General features: G+C 39.9%; 1 protein-coding gene across 1 annotated transcript in view; it reads left to right on the top strand.

Annotated features, from left to right (window-relative positions):
- The window catches only part of LOC117879270 (AF4/FMR2 family member 3-like), a 91267-nt gene extending 84775 nt beyond the window's left edge, over window positions 1–6492 (top strand). Inside the window, exon 4 of the mRNA XM_034774375.1 lies at window positions 6391–6492. Within this exon, the coding sequence (XP_034630266.1) occupies window positions 6391–6492 (102 nt within the window). The remainder of the gene's footprint in view (window positions 1–6390) is intronic.
- Window positions 6493–16140: the final 9648 nt, after the last annotated feature.

Genomic DNA, 16140 nt, shown 5'->3' with positions numbered 1-16140 from the left:
AATGTTATCGGCTGCTACACTACATTGCTCTTTCAGTGAGAGAAATATATGACACCATTCCTGCTGATCAAGTTATTACAGTTACTCTCATTTCTTACAGCAGATATTAAATATTTAAGCAAGGTTTCATTATGAGGGAAAATGAATGTAGAAACTATGAGGGAAGTGGAGAAGAACCACAGATTCCAGATTGTTGAGGTCCAGCATTTTCTATCTGAACCAATCTGTTGGTGAAAATTGCTATTCATATCCTTCTGTATTTTCTGCAAATGGTTGTAATGGAGGTTGGTGCAGTGAAAAGATTATATCTTGTTTACACCCACATGTAACCCACCACATGTTCAAGAAGTGACAGACTTTAAAACCGCATCTCTGTATTGTAATTTTTTTTAAGTTGTAGTTGAATTTTTTTCTTGTGCATACAGGAGATGATTATTATTACAGTTCAAATAGCTACAATACCATCTATCCAGAAAAAAAATTGATTTTTGTACTTATATATTCCAACATGTTAGATACTCAACCGTATTCAGATACTCAGTTGGTGCAGCTTCGTGCAAATAGAACTGTACCTCATGAGAACAGATAGAGAAAGGGTTTTTCTGATTGAGCAACTGTGCTTGACTAAAACCCATAATTAAAAAAAAGTAGATTTGGCTAAAATAAATAGAATAACTACGGGTTGGCACTCATATTCTTGTCTCTTGAAGGTTGAATTACATCCTAGAGGACAGACTGACTCAAGGAAATACATCTGCCAGTTTATTTCTCACCTTGTAGAAGTGCCAGTCTAGAATCAAATCATACCACTGAAAAAAAGGACCTGGAACTGGTAGTAATTTGAGAGAGGGGAGGGAGAAAGAGAGGGTGGAAAAAAAACCAACATACTGTAAGCTGTCACAGCAGGGCAGAAGGATGGTTCCCTAGTTTGGGAGCTAGCCTGGAAATGGGAGACCTGGGTTCAATTAACTGCTCTGACAAGACTTCCTGTATTGCCTTGGGCAAGTCAGTTAGACTCTCTGTGCCTCAATTCCCCATCTGTAAAATGGGAATAATATTACTTCCCTACTAACTGGGGTATTATGAGGCGCTCATACTATGGTAATTGGGGCCATATAAATAAATATTATGGAATTATCTACACTTAAAACACTGCAGCAGTAGAGCTGCAGCACTTCAGGGAAGACGCTACCTACACAGATGAGAGGGGTGCTCCTGTCAGTGTAGGTAATCTACCTCTTAGAGACGCGGAAGCTAGGTTAATGGGGGAATTCTCTAGGGGCCATACCAATTCTCCCATCAACCTAGCACTGTCTACACTGGGGTTATATCTGTTTAGCTGTGTTGCTCAGGGGTATGAATTTTTCACACCCCTAAGGGGCATAGTTATACCAACCTAATTTCCTAGTGTAGACCAGGCCCAAGATAGACAACAGTATTAATCCACCAGGCTAACCTGTAGTGCAGGGAGTGCAAAATTTGCAAAGAATACAGGGGCCTGGGAGCTGTCTGGGGAAGAAAATGTATGTGGGATAATATGGTGAGAACAGCATGGAATTATGCATGAGAAATCCATCTAAATTACTGCTGGTGGTGTAAGCATTAGAGCTGGGTGAAATTTTATTGTAAAAAAAAATGCAGATTTGAGTTGACTAAAACATTTTGTGATTTGTTTTTTAACAAAATCACCTAATGTTTCATTAAAATATCAAAAAAACTAAAACTTCAGAAAAAATCAAAACATTTCATTTCTCAAAATGAAATATTTTGATTTTTTAAATTCAAAATGACTTCTCATTTTGAATTTACTTCCGTTTTCTATTTAAAAGCGTAAAAAAAACCTTTTCCAGTTTGCAGAAATATTTTTTTTTTGGGTCAACCCAGAAAAAAATATATATGGGTATATAAATTTTATTCAACAGCAAACCGAAAAATTGGTTATTCACACAGCTGTAGTCAGATTTCTGTGTGCAAGATGCTCCAGGTACTCTGGAGCTGGTCTGTAGAGTTCCCTGCCACCCTTGACCCTCCTGTGTGTTGGAGATATCTTCAGAAATACATTTCTCAGCACACTTTTCCCCTTCCACACAAGAATGAATCCAGAAGGCTACTCTCAGCCTCCCCAGGTTTTTACTCCCCTCTGTTTCTCATTAGCCTCTGCCACAGGATAACCCAGTCCCCCAGCTACCATCCCACCTGAGGAACTCTAGAGCTTCAAAGCTGCAGTTTTTTCTAAGAAATGTGTCCTCTTTCGTGAGTTTTTCCACAGGACAGTATGCTATGGCTCCTAGAGAAGTGTATGAAAAAGAGACTGTTTTGGTTGACATTAAAGAGGTTTAAGGGGGTCAAACGCAAAGGAGCCATATTTTTACCTTTAAGTGAAATCCTTACAGCATTCCTTACCTTTCAGACTACAGACTTGGAACACAATAGCAGTGTTTACATCCTATTCCAAGGAGAATGTGCCAATCATCTATTTCTTTGCCTTTTTGTATAGCAAATACCGTATATGTTTCATATAACTTAATGCTGTTGTATAAATCAAGAAGCAATTGGCATAGACTGAATCCATATAGCCTCACAATTATTAAAAAAGTCGGACTATGACAATCATCCTCTTGCCAGGGAATAAAAGGAAGGTGTGATATCAGCTGTGATGCATTGGGAGTGTAATCAATATTCTCATTTAGTCATCCAAAATAAATTGTATTATGATATGAATGAAAATGGGGATAGGAAGTAGATGCAAGCTCCTTGAAAGCAAATCAGGTGTAAAACAGGTTTATATGGTTACATGCCAAATATGTTTGGATTTTCTCTAAAACATATTGTATATTATCACATGAGACCTTGAAAATTAGTGCTGTGCGCACAATTATCTTTCTTGTTTTATGTCCCTTAGTTGTTGGGCAGATTGCATTAATGTTGTTAATGCTTCCATAGGTATGCAAGAGAGTGTGCAGTGTACTTGGTCACATTTTCTTTCTATCTGAAATATACACAATTCTTTTCTGGTTAGATATTATAGCTATTTGACCAGCTATGATAATATCCAGATATCTGTACAAACCAAAATAAAATATACCAGTTGTATTATTATTATTAACACCATTTAGCCAAGGCTCTCAAAGTACTGTGTAAGAATTAATTAATGCTGAATAACTCTAAAATGGGTGATATTAATCCCACTTACCGAGAAGTAAACTTAGGCACTATCGGGGCATTAATTTTGCCAAGGTCATACATAAGTGTCATAATGAGGAATAAACCAAGCAGAGTTAACTCCCAGTTTCATGCTCCAACTTCTACGTTACAGAGATTTATATAATAATAGATTATAACATAAAATTCTTCCCTAGCCTTTATCTTGAAAGTGAAAGTTATAGAAAAGCACAAGCAAAGAATTAATGTTACACTTTGAATTCATGTCTGTCTTATAACCATATTTCTTGATAAAAGTAGCTCTTTAGGTCAGTGAGACAGAGACCGTTCCCATGTGGTTATGTCACTCCTGGTTTACCTCTTCCATGTGAGTTATTCACTGATCGTGCTCCTGTTTAAATTAATAGGAGTTTTGCCATTGACTTAATTGAGAGCAAGATCAGGGCCCAACATGAATGGATGTTATTTTTATAACTTCTTTTGATCAAGACGATATTGCTTGAGGGAAGACAATATGCTTACTGCATTTTTTAAAACTTTTTTATTTTGATATTTTTTGTTCCAGAAACAAAGATGTAATAATTCTGGTTGTTACGGATAGAAACTCAATATTTGAAATAGTAAAACAGTATCAAGATCAATTGCTGAAAATGGCAGTTGAATTCAGAAATCCATTTGAAATGCTATATTTTATTAACCTGATTACTTTAAAGTTATGTCTTTAGAGCATCAAAGGAATGTTCTGACCAATCCTAGATGCTTGATTACCTTGTGTATGTCTTAATTAAAGTTTTCTGGAGTAAATAAATCCACATTTGTGATTTCATGATACTTATACATTAGGAATTATGGCATATCTCTGCACATAACTTATAAAACTACCTCAATACATAGAAAAGAGACTGTAAAATATACTGAAAGGGGATTTCTCAGATATGCTAATGACTGTTCTGTAAAGATCATGAGATGAAGAGCTGACTCTTAGGAAGTGCAACTAAAACTATTGCTACACATCTTTAAAGATTCACTAAGTAGCAAATCCAGCTGCCTCCTGTGTAACCCCAGAGACCTGTATGGCAATGAAACTCCTGTAGTTCCACTCCACGTGGGACAGGGCTAGATGCAGGGGTTGCACAGAGGTGCCAAACCTTGCCCAGTACAGAGCTCCACTCCATGCAAATTCCCGGCATGACTCCCTGGAGCATGGGAAGGATCATTGAATCCACTGCTACACAAATCCTCCCACCTGCAGTGGGCAGAGGTGCACAAGGAACTGCAAAGGTTACCACGAACTTGTTGAACTGTGGTTATTTCTGTAGAATGGCTCCATGGCCTGGAGTAGGAGGATCCCTCTCCCTCGCATCTGTTCAATGACTGGTCCAGCTACCCATGCTGGGCTCTTGACTGTGGATTTGCCCCTAAAAAAAATTAGATGCACAGGATAGTCCTGGTTGGTGGGTTCAGAAATTTGATCAGATTTCCCACTTCTACTTTACTAGTTTGTCATTCAAAGTACAGCTGGATTTATGGAGCAGTGGATTTTTTTGTTTGTAGCAGTGGATTTTTTTGTTTGTTTTTAATTGTTTTTGTTTTTCGTTTGTTCACATGAACTTATGCTTTCAAACCATGCGCCAGTCTAGCAAACTGACTTGAGTGTCATCTTGTGTGAATGTCTAACACGTTAGTTCTCAACAGTGTGTTTGTAATTAATTTCCAGATATGATAATAGCCACATAAGAGATCACAATATCGCATAGTTTTGCCAAATTTTGACTACATAACCATATCAAATTTTGCAAAAGAGCAACATATTTTACAAAGCAAAGTATTAAGAAGTCAAAACGCAAAGGAGAAAATGCAGTTCAGGTAATTTTTTAGTAATTTGTATTAATTATACTTGTGTATACAGTTGGTTATTTTTGCACTGTGTGGAGACTGGACAACCAAACTCGTTTCAAATAGGCCACTAAACATCATCAGATGGCAGTGATTTTCAGCCATTATATGCTGTGGCTGAATTTGACCTGGTGATCTAGATTCAAAGCCTCTGGGTCCCATCACATAAACCAACTGGCCTTCCAGACCAAACTATTTTGTTTGTAACTCACTTGTACTATCTGTGAAAATGCGTCCTTTTGAATACTTGCTATTTAATTTAGAAAGATATAAGATAAAACAATTATTCAATAATTTTAAAATAAAATATTTATTTAAATAAATCAGGTAGAGAAATCAAACACTGTTGGACTAACATCCACCTCCTTATGCTCTTTGGGAAATTCAGTTAAAGAATGTAAAAGGGTTTGTCCATAGATGTATGAGAAGGTCCACTTAATTAAAAAAATAAATAAATCCAGCTATTTCTCTCCCTATTTTAAAGTTATGGTTATGGGCATTAAGCATGTAATATAGAGGGTAACTTTAAAGTACCCTGTGTAGTTTGAAACGCAAAGCACAATACAATTACCTTTAAAGTGGTAAATTGTAAAGCTATTAAAAAAAATTCCTTCTGCCTTCCAGGTGTGAACTTTCTTTTAAATTTGTTGAAGTCACCCTCCAAGCTGTTAAACCATTATCAATGAGCAGACTGTGCATTTTCTAATGATTACTGTGGAATTGAAAAAGACTCCATAACGTTCCTTTAGTTTGTTCATCATTTTTGTTTGATAATTGTCCTAAAAATCAATGACAGCAAAGGCGTATAGAAATTGGATTGAAGTAAGTATAAATATAGTCAGCAATTTAGGCTGTTCTTACTCAATATGAAAATGTCTTTGGATAATAAGTGGATTCCTATCTAAATTCATGAGTTCTTTTATGACACTTTGGGTTAAGCCTGAAATAGATTAATCTTTTCCTGATAAAGTTTCATAAGCTGTGATTTCTCCAGTGACCACATTTAATTGGATATTAAATAAAGTGCTTATCTTTACACCAACAGGTTTTATAGCCTGGATTTTTTTTCTGAACTGTATTTCACAGATTAAGTAACAAGTAGTAGGCACACAAAAATGTTGATTTAAACCATGATATGCTTAGATTAGAAATTAGAATATGTTGATTCATGTATGTTTTTGAGACACATAATTGAAATGTAGGTTTAAAATTAAAGGATTGAGGAAACTGTAGACTAGTCCTGAAAATTCATGCAGACAGATATGGTAAGTTTACTCTCCTTACTTCCTGTTACATGCTGCTGCTTGCAGTTCTGTGAAATTTATGTTTCAGATTATGGAAGCTGAGAAGAGCAAAGCAAAAATGGTGACAACACTCAGAGAGCACTCTGAGGTGGTATCTGAAAACAAGTCCGAGGAAGAGGTTTGTGATTAGCTGCACTGCTGAACCAAACTACGCAAAGGACAGACATCTTGGCCTCACTCTCAAGCTCTTCCCACTGGTGTGACAACACTATGGCTGTCTGGGTTGATATTGAGTAGTTGAAACACCTCTAAGTAACCAAGCCCACTTTTGACTGTGCGTGTGTGGAGCTGATGACCACCTTACAGCAAAAAGTTGCCTATACGGGAGCTCCTGTGCTGTAGGAAACAGGCCAAGAACATGAGCAACTGCTTCCTGGCAGAGTTCCTTTGGCCTGTGGAAGAATAAAGTGGGAGACATTCTAATGGACATGTGCTTTGCAATAAAGCAAGTGCTACTGACCAGTCTGAGCAGGGTTACCAATGATCCTGAGATAATGGAAGGCTTTCAGCATTGCTAGGGATTCCCAAACTGTGATGGGCCTGTTAATGGAGCTCACTTTCCAGCTCCTTGCTTCCCAAATCAGGTGAAACAGAGTTCTGCAGTAACTGCGTACTACTCTGTGGTCATCCAGGCTGTAGTGATTCTATGAGGATGCTTTGTGGATGCCAGCATAGGTCATGCAAGGTTCATGATGCCAGAGTATTAAAGAATTTGAGCTTGTATAGGAAGGGACAGTGGAGATACTATTTCCCCAACACCGCAGGGACATTAACAGTGTTTCTGTGCCAAATGTGATTCCTGGAGAATGAGCCCATCCTTTGTTGCCATGGCTGATGAAGCCATGCTCAGATGATGATGATGTCAACAATAATCTTCTCCATCCATGAAGGACTGCATAAATCAAGAGTTATTTTATGTCTCAGATTTGCCATGAGCTCTGAACCTTTTGCAGGCCTTTTCCTTGAGCTAGCCACTGGTTGGAACATGCTAGGCATGCTACCATCATTAGACAGCTCTTTCATATGCCTTTCTGTGGCAAAGTCAAAGAGAGATTGTGAGTTATTCACTATGAGAATGTTAATTCCATAGCATGGATATATCGGGCCACTTTCTGTATGAAATGTTCCCCTGGACAGATGTGCAATCTTGGTTTTCTGTAATATAAACTTTATTTTAAGATTTTTGTCTTTAGAGTGCTGTTCATTCTGGTGCCTGTCACTAAAGTCAGCTAATAAACTCTGCGCAGCAGGCATTATTTCACTTGCGGCTTCAGGATGATGATAAATCATTTAATTTTTTTCTCAGACCCATTTGATTTCAAATAAAGTAACAGTGTTAGGCCCAGGAAAGGGAAGACAAATCCTTTGGCTTTTTATAGGCTATCAACTCTGGATTCCAAGGTCATCCAATGTACACAGTGTCATTACTAAATGTTCCTCTGGATGTCTGTGACCTAATCTACCAGTAAACCACCAAGAATCGAGACTGCTATGCTGTCAGAGCATCCAGGGTAATGATAAATGATTGTGTGAGACATGCTTAAGAGATGATGAGTGTTGTATGCAGGTTCAGCAGAGAAATATGCACTGCCTGTGACTCTGATGCATAAGCTAGACTGGTAGCTGTCAGAAAAGATTTCTGCAATACCTAATTGAGATCAGAGAGAGATACAAGCTATGGTGAACTCGTGCATTGGCTAGATTTCCCAGGTCCAAACATAAGTGGGGGAAGGGCTGTGAAATGCTTGTGACACCCAATCCACCCACCTAAATAAATGGATGTGAGGATTGACTGTGAAATATTTTCTTGTTTTTTGTTCTGTTTTTTAAATTTTGAAATATGGAAATTATGCTTGCCATTGTGGGGAAGCTAGGCCAATAAACTTGCAATATTTAAGGATGTTCCACTTAGCTCTGCCTTTACCAGACATTGCTTTCACCACCCCTTCAAGCTCTTGAGTCAAAATTTTCTAGAGACGTAAGCTGAGGAGTAGTAAGGGTGTTACTATATTTCAACCTTTAATAGCAATAATTAGTCACTTTATTACTATTTATTGAATGAGCAGATTCCAGGGGTGTGGAAAATGTTTTCCAGGCTGGCACACTGCAATGTGAAAACACTGGGAAGAGAGTTTCTACCCCCTCAGGAGAACATTTACACCAATATAATGACAAAAGCGGCATGCATGCACTTGTAGCCACAGGACTGTTCCCTCAGCCACCTCTACCATCTAGCTATACCAGTGATTCTCAACCTATTTATCACAATGTATTACCTGGGCTGCAGGTTGAGAACCATAGCAGTCCCCTCGTCCCCACCACGATGTCCAGCACCCCAGCCCCCTCCCAGAGACCCCTCCACAGAGGGGGCCAGGAGCAGACCCTGCTGCACGACAAGGCAGGGCAGCCCTGGTGGCCATGGACCCTGTTGCGTGACAAGGCAGGATGGCCCTGGGCAGCCAGGACCCTGAACCATGCTGCACCGGGCGGCAGGGCAGCCAGGACCCTGAACCATGCTGCACCAGGCGGCAGGGCAGCCAGGACCCTGGGGGGCAGCCCAGACCCTGCCACGTGGGCCCTGCGGCCTTTAGCACACAGCTTGGGCCTCAGCTGTGTGCTAATTGGGCCATATGCAGCCCACAGGTTGAGAACCACTGATGTATACCATAAAGACTTTGTATGATGACTGAATTATCTTGTTGCCAGATCATTTCCTCATTCCTGCTTTCCTTCTCTTCTAATACCACTTCATCCAGTTCAAATTCCCTGCTGTCCACAAGTTGAGTTTCAGTGGCTCGTCTGTTTGAGTGCCTTGTCCAGCAACACAAGTTACAGGCATTTTAATCTGCTCCAAGGCTTCCTGCTGATGTAGCCAGAGAAGCCTTCTGTGATAGCTTACAGCTGGGAGATAGGGTCCTTGGAAACCAGGCACATAAGAGTGACACCCTCTCATCCCATGGCAAAGTGCACTGTTTTATGTCTAATAGCACTGAGTGAAGGGGGAGGGACTTGTTCTTATGGTTATAGCAGTATGGGTAAGAGCTGCTTTTGCACATACCAGAAGAACCTATTTGTAGCTGGTTACAAGACTAGAGCAGTGTGGCAGACTAGTGGGAAGGCACCTGTTTAAGTTACTAGTTAATAACCAGTTATTAACTGTGTTCTATGTACTTTTAGTCAGCCAGGCCCGTAGCCCATTAGAGGTATGTTTAAAAAGTTGCTGTGTGGATGTGGGGCCTGAATTCGTATGCTGACTTCCCTTTACCTCACACTGGCAGTGTAAAGTGCCTTAAAGCAGGCGTGGTCTTGAGGTAAATGAGAATCAGGCTGTGGGTCTGTAACTCAGCTGTTTCTCCTTCAGTGAAGGACTTGACTTGTAATAAACTCTTTCAAGCCTTCTGGCTGTGGAATATAAGAGATTCATTAATCTGTTGTTGTTGTACAGATGTTAACCAAGGGATCAGTATGGTAAAATCATGTGTGGTCTCCTGGGTGGTGCCTGTCCTGGAAGGCTGTGGAAAGGGGAAGAGGCAGCCTGCTGCAAAAATTGAAAACAACTCCTCTGAACGCTTCCCACCATGTGGAGTGCTGGAATAGTTCATGGGGAGGTGAATTTACATGAACGAACCCCCCACTCCCTGACAGCTCTGCAACTAGCAATTCTGCCAGAAATGAAACAACTAACAAATAGATTAATGTAATGAATAATATCCTGCATTCAAATAATCCATGGGTCAGATCCTCCGTGGGTAGAAATCAGCATAGCTCCTCTCACGCTGAAGATCGGCTACCATATGGGATGTTAGACCATGAACTCAGTTGGGGATTGATGTGTTGGGTGGGGGGTGCGGATGCCTCTGGCTGCCCCCATTCAGCAGCACACATTAGCCAGGGGCACATGCAGAGTACTCCATTCCATATTAACTACCTCCTTCCCAGCTCATCCTGCACTGTGGGCCAGATATGCCATTGGTATCACCCTGCTTCTCTAGTTTTATCACTTTGCTTCTGCATTTAATTTAGGATTAATTGATAACTGGATGTACACACAGTGCAATTCTTTGCACGTTGCTTCCCATTAGAAACTTGACATTTACCACTTGCACATAATTATACTTTACTACAGAATAGCACTAATGATACATTAATTACTTGCATGGCAACGATGCCCACTAAATTATGCAATATGAGACTGATTTTCAAGCAATAGCTGCCTTTTGCAAGCATGCAAAGTTATGCATGTAGTTGGCTGTGCACACACCTGCTAAGCACTAATGCCTGTGCATGCTGGTAACAGAACTTACACAGTGAAACTCCGTCACTTGCATATGCAGGTGTTAGATTTTATCAACTGTATGCAGAATTATTAGTGCTTGAAAAGTGCACAAGCAGATGATTTTGCCTGTGCAACTCTGTTCACATAATGGAGGGCAGCTTGGATCCTCTTTGAAAATAAGGCGCATATATATTATAATTAAGGCTATGATTTAGTCACGGAGATAGCGGAAGTCACGGAATCCGTGACTTCCAGTGATCTCTGTGACTTCAGCCTGTGGAGGTTGGGAGCTGCAGGGTCCCCTGCCACCCGCAGAATCAGGGAACTCCAGGGTACCCCCCTTGCCTTTGGCGGCCCCAGAGCTCCAAGACACCTAGCAACTCCTGGACTGAGCTCGTGGCGGATGGTGGGGGCCCCTGGAGCTGCGGGCGGCAGGGGTGCTCCAAGCCGTGGGTGGCGGGGAACTCTGGAGCTCCGATAGCCAACCCGCGGTGGGGGGCCTCCAGAACTCCTGGCTGCCACGCAGCTGCTCCGCTGTGGGCAGTATGGGGACCTGCAGATTCCCATTTTGTTACAGATACTTCTAGTAAAAGTCACGGACAGGTCACAGCTTCCGTGAATTTTTCTTTATTGCCCCTGACCTGTCCCTGACTTTTACTCAGCATATCCGTGACAAAATCTTAGCCTTACTTATAATGTTTAAAAAGTTCACTCTACTGTAATTGTTGAGCTCTGTCCACCATCTAAAATAAATTCTTTAATTCTGGACATGAACATGTATTAAATGAACATATTCACTAGGAAAAAATCAAATAGCATACTGACTGGTTTAACATACACCAGTGTTTCACTGGGGTCGCTGCTTGTGTAGAGAGAGCCCCTGGCGCGCCGGGCCGGCAAGTCCCTCGGCCCACGCCGCTTCCAGCAACTCCCATTGGCCTGGAGCAGTGAACCGCGGCCAGTGGGAGCCGCGATCGGCCGGACCTGCGGACGAGGCAGGTAAACAAACTGGCCTGGCCCAGCCCGCCAGGGGCTTTCCCTACACAAGCGACAACCCCAGTTTGAGAAACACTGCTTTAGAACAAACCCTTTCTTGAAATTACCAACAGAACTACTTAATTGTCCCCCAGTATATTTGGTCAGCTTATGTGTTTTACATTTGCAACCTATTTCTATAATTGGCACAGATTTCCAGAGAGGAAACAAACTCTTAGAATATTATTGTGGGATTTTATGTAAAAAAACAAATAGCCCATTTAGCTATGAAATATGGGGTTAGACTTTTGGGGTTAAAGTCTTTAGAGTAAGCAAAAGGGAAGCTAGGGTATTGAGTAAAATTCCCCCATCCCTTTATGTTATCAGAAACACTCTCAGAATTTTGGGTGGAACATATTATGCACATGCACCAGTTGTAGGGTTTTATATTTTTTATTAGTAAACTCATTTTACTTCCCTGTGTTTAATGATATACCTCTTAGCTTTAAAAAGGTCACATGATTTCCCTTTAAATAGATCATGCCATCTGACCTTTTAAAATGTGTGGATAAATGAAGCAGCAATAAATTTAGTGAATTTTATGATTAAAAGGAGTCTTTGTCACATTTCTTTAAAAATGTAATTTACATACAGTAGAGCTGCACTACAGTTCAGAAAGTGACCGGAAAATTGCATTTTATAGAATAGGATAGTAAATTTTGGTGCAGGATTGAAATGTGGTCTTATGTTGTATTATATTTCATACACTGACTGAATGATTTTGATGAGCATAAGCTGAGGATTAGCATGTAAACTATCCCCATTGTTTCATATTAAAAAGTGAATATTTAAGAGCAGAAAATGCAAATTTGTTTCAGTGGCATGGTACACATTTTTCAGTATGTAAATGTGCCACATCTGTGTATTTGTTTTGCTGCAGACATAACCAGCAAGAGTTTAGTGATGAAATCTGTTCTTAATTATGATAGCAGCTGTTGGAGTAGTAGCTATTTTTTCCTCCTGATGTGAAGTTGCCTGATTTACTTGTTTTTATCTGCATTTGTTAGGGATGCCTGTGCAAAGAGAGAACTCTTTGTGAGAGGTTGCAATTTGTTTTCTGTGTGAGAGCCCAGTGCAAATTGACTAAATCTGCACAGCAGGGTAGTTTTATCTTTTCCCTTCCTGCAATGCAAGCTGTTGTACCTCTGCTCCAGCACAAGAGGCCTATAAAACTACCAAACGAGTGAGCTAGTAAGTGCTCTGGCAAGCATCTTAGGCAGCAGTTCATGTACATTAACTATGTCTTACTGACAAAGAAAAAAGTTGGACACTCTAGATCTGGGACATATGGTATTAACATATTATTTTGATAAACAGTTTGTAAGTTTTATACCTTTTTCTTCTCCAGTTATTTTGTTTCCATATACAAGGCTACCAAAACTCTGAAGTTCCTAAGCCCTAATCACACTCCAGTTAGTTTAATGTATTTACTCAGTATTCTGGTGAATATGAGAGAGAGAAAGTGTGAAAGGTTATCAAAAGGTGGTATAAGAAAGTGAGTTTTTGTTTGGAAATGATGGATCTCTCATTTTCATAAATAATTTACTTATGATGCAGAGCAGTGGCAAATCAACACAGTAAAAGTATCACGTGTCTTTTGCACTTTAATGAAATATAGACTGCAAATTGACTTGGGAAATGAAAACTGAGTTAAAAGAAGACGTTTTAATTAGTAAAACTTTTGTACCAAGTCCCCAATTTACAAACCACTTGTGGTCCCCACACAGACAGGCCAATGATTTATTTCACAAATATACCTCTACGATATAACGCTGTCCTTGGGAGTCAAAAAATCTTACCGCGTTATAGGTGAAACTGCGTTATATTGAACTTGCTTTGATCTGCCGGAGCGCGCAGCCCCCCCCCCCCGTTCTATCCGAATTCGTGTTATATCGGGTCACGTTATATCGGGGTAGAGGTGTAGTTTATTTCACAGTATAATGTGCCTTGTTTCAGAATTCAGTCAGTTCTGGTCTTAAGTAGATGTCATCTATGCACCTTTTGGGTTCTGAACATTGTGAGTAATTGCAGCAATGAAAATTGTAGCTTCTTGCCAGTCTACACTGGTGGTTTGTGCCAGTGTAGTTACAACACTGCTGGTCACCAAAGTCCCCAGGCAGTCCACCCATTTCTCTTCTAAAAAGAAAATAACCCACTTAAGACCAAATCTTCTCAACAATTCAGAAGTCATAAAAATACCTACCTACTTGCTTTACATTTTTTAATACTGCCTATCACCACAGTATAAAAAGGTTTGTCTACACACACATTTAGTTTGTGACAAACTGCAATGTTACTCTACTTCACACTTCCCCTTCAAGCTGCACACAAGCTCCCATCTATTTCACTGGCAGGTTTTGGCCCTTTATCTCTTACTCACCTATGAAGACTTGGTGCAGTAGTTGAAAGTTCTCCGTAGTCATCGTTCCCCTTTGGTATTCTTCAGAAACTTAAATTTCTAGAATTTGATTTCTGGTATTGGGATATCCTCCTTGATTGAAATACTGTCCCTTGCATGAGGTAGCCATGCCGACAAACAATGGACACCTCAAGTACCTGTATTGCATAAGGGAGTTGCACATTCTGGCAAAATATGCTATCTTTAAGTCATTTAGCTCCTGGACTTTGTAAAGACAGACAGACCAGACTGCAGATTTACCTCATGAGTAACTCTCTATCAAGCCAGCATCAGACCTGTTGTTATGTGCCCTCCATTCAAACCAATAATGATGTGTTCCTTTTTTCACTTGTCAATGAAAACATCATTCTTAGCAGCATGATCTCAGCAAGAAGAGTAGGAGAGATTCAAGAGCTGAATTCTGACCCTCCTTACACACATTTTTATACAGTCTTCTACCCTGACAAGTTTCTTAAAAACTCATCTGAAGTTTTTGCTGATGGCGGTCATGGAATTCCACCTGAATCAGCAAATTCACCTACCCATATTCTTCCTTAAACCCCATGCTTCCAACACAGAAGCCGCTCTCTGCATCTTAGATATCATATGTTCCATGTCATTCTTTCTTCAAAGAACAAAACCATTCAGGTCTTCACCAAAACTTTTTTTTGGTTATTGAGGAAAGGATGAAAGGCAAAGCCATCTCAACTCAGAGACTCTCACAGTGGATTTCTGACTGCATGAGAACTTGCTGTGAAATAGCCAGAATAGAACCACCTACCACTCTTGAGGCTCATTGGACCAGAGCACAGGCAGCTTCATCAGCTTTGTTGAAAAGTGTGTCTATCTTAGATATATGTTAGGCGGTCACCTGAGTGTCTCTTCGTATGTGTAGTGAGCATTATGCAATTACTGAAGTCTGTAGATCAGATGCTACACTTGGCAAGTCTGCTACAATCTTCTCCTAAGATTTCAAGCTTGCACCTACACTACATTGGTCTACTACTTGGGATCACCTGTAGTGCAATGTGCACATGGAAAATCACTCAAAGGAGAATGAAAAGTAAATTACCTGTACAGTAATTGAGTTCTTTGAGATGTGTTGTCATTATGCACATTCCATGATCCCCCTCCACCCTCTCTACCTCAGAGTCCTTTGCTTCTGGATTCTGTGATTGCAAGGAAACTAAGTGGTGGTTGGTGCTCTCCCCTCTTTTATGCCTTTGATGCGGAGCATGAGGACTCGCAGAGTGCAGGTGTACCATACGGACACTTCTGGCCAAAGAACTCCGAACTCAAGTGCGCAGGTGCATGCATATCTTTGGTGGAATGTGAATATATATAACACATCTCAAAGAGCTCCAGTTACTGTACAGGTAAGTAACTTCTCATTCATAATAATGTCAGGAAGCCTAGGAGTTAATGCTGAAATTTTTGAAATGTAGAAACTTTATTGGATTTGTATAAAGTGTAAACATGAATGAGAAAAAGAGATGAGGGAAGCAAAAGAGATTCATTTAAGAAATCATCTAACAAATATGTATACATCTATGTGCAGAATTAATTTAGAGAACTATAGATTTTTAATGTAACTTGCTTTGTATCGACTAGTGTTTCTTTTCTTTCTGTGTCTATTTTCTAGACTGTAAGATCTCTGAGGCAGGAAGTGTCTCGAGCATTATATCTATGTATTGTAGAGTGCCAAGCATGTTGTATTGTGTAAATAATTGCTATACATTTGAACACATACTTCTGGTTGTGAAATATTGTTCACATAATTTTCTGTTTGGAAAAATCATTGACAGATTCTGTAAGTTTTAACATGGTTTCATCCTAGGTTAATATCAAGATTACAGTGATAAATATACAGAAATGTTACACCATTGCATCAAGTCACTGAATTTGCTGACATAATAAAGTGAAAATGGGTTATGTTGAATGGTGGCTTACAACTTCAGTATTTGTTACAAAGATTACTCTAATAGAGGAAGTGCATATGATACCAATTACCCTGTAAAATCACACTGTAATAATACTCTAAAATTATTACATTTTAAAAAGACAAAATA

Source organism: Trachemys scripta, chromosome 1 (assembly GCF_013100865.1).
Source record: "Trachemys scripta elegans isolate TJP31775 chromosome 1, CAS_Tse_1.0, whole genome shotgun sequence".
Taxonomy (NCBI): Eukaryota; Metazoa; Chordata; order Testudines; family Emydidae; genus Trachemys; species Trachemys scripta.
Note: the sequence above shows the minus strand (reverse complement) of the source record. Positions and strands in the feature narration are given on the sequence as shown.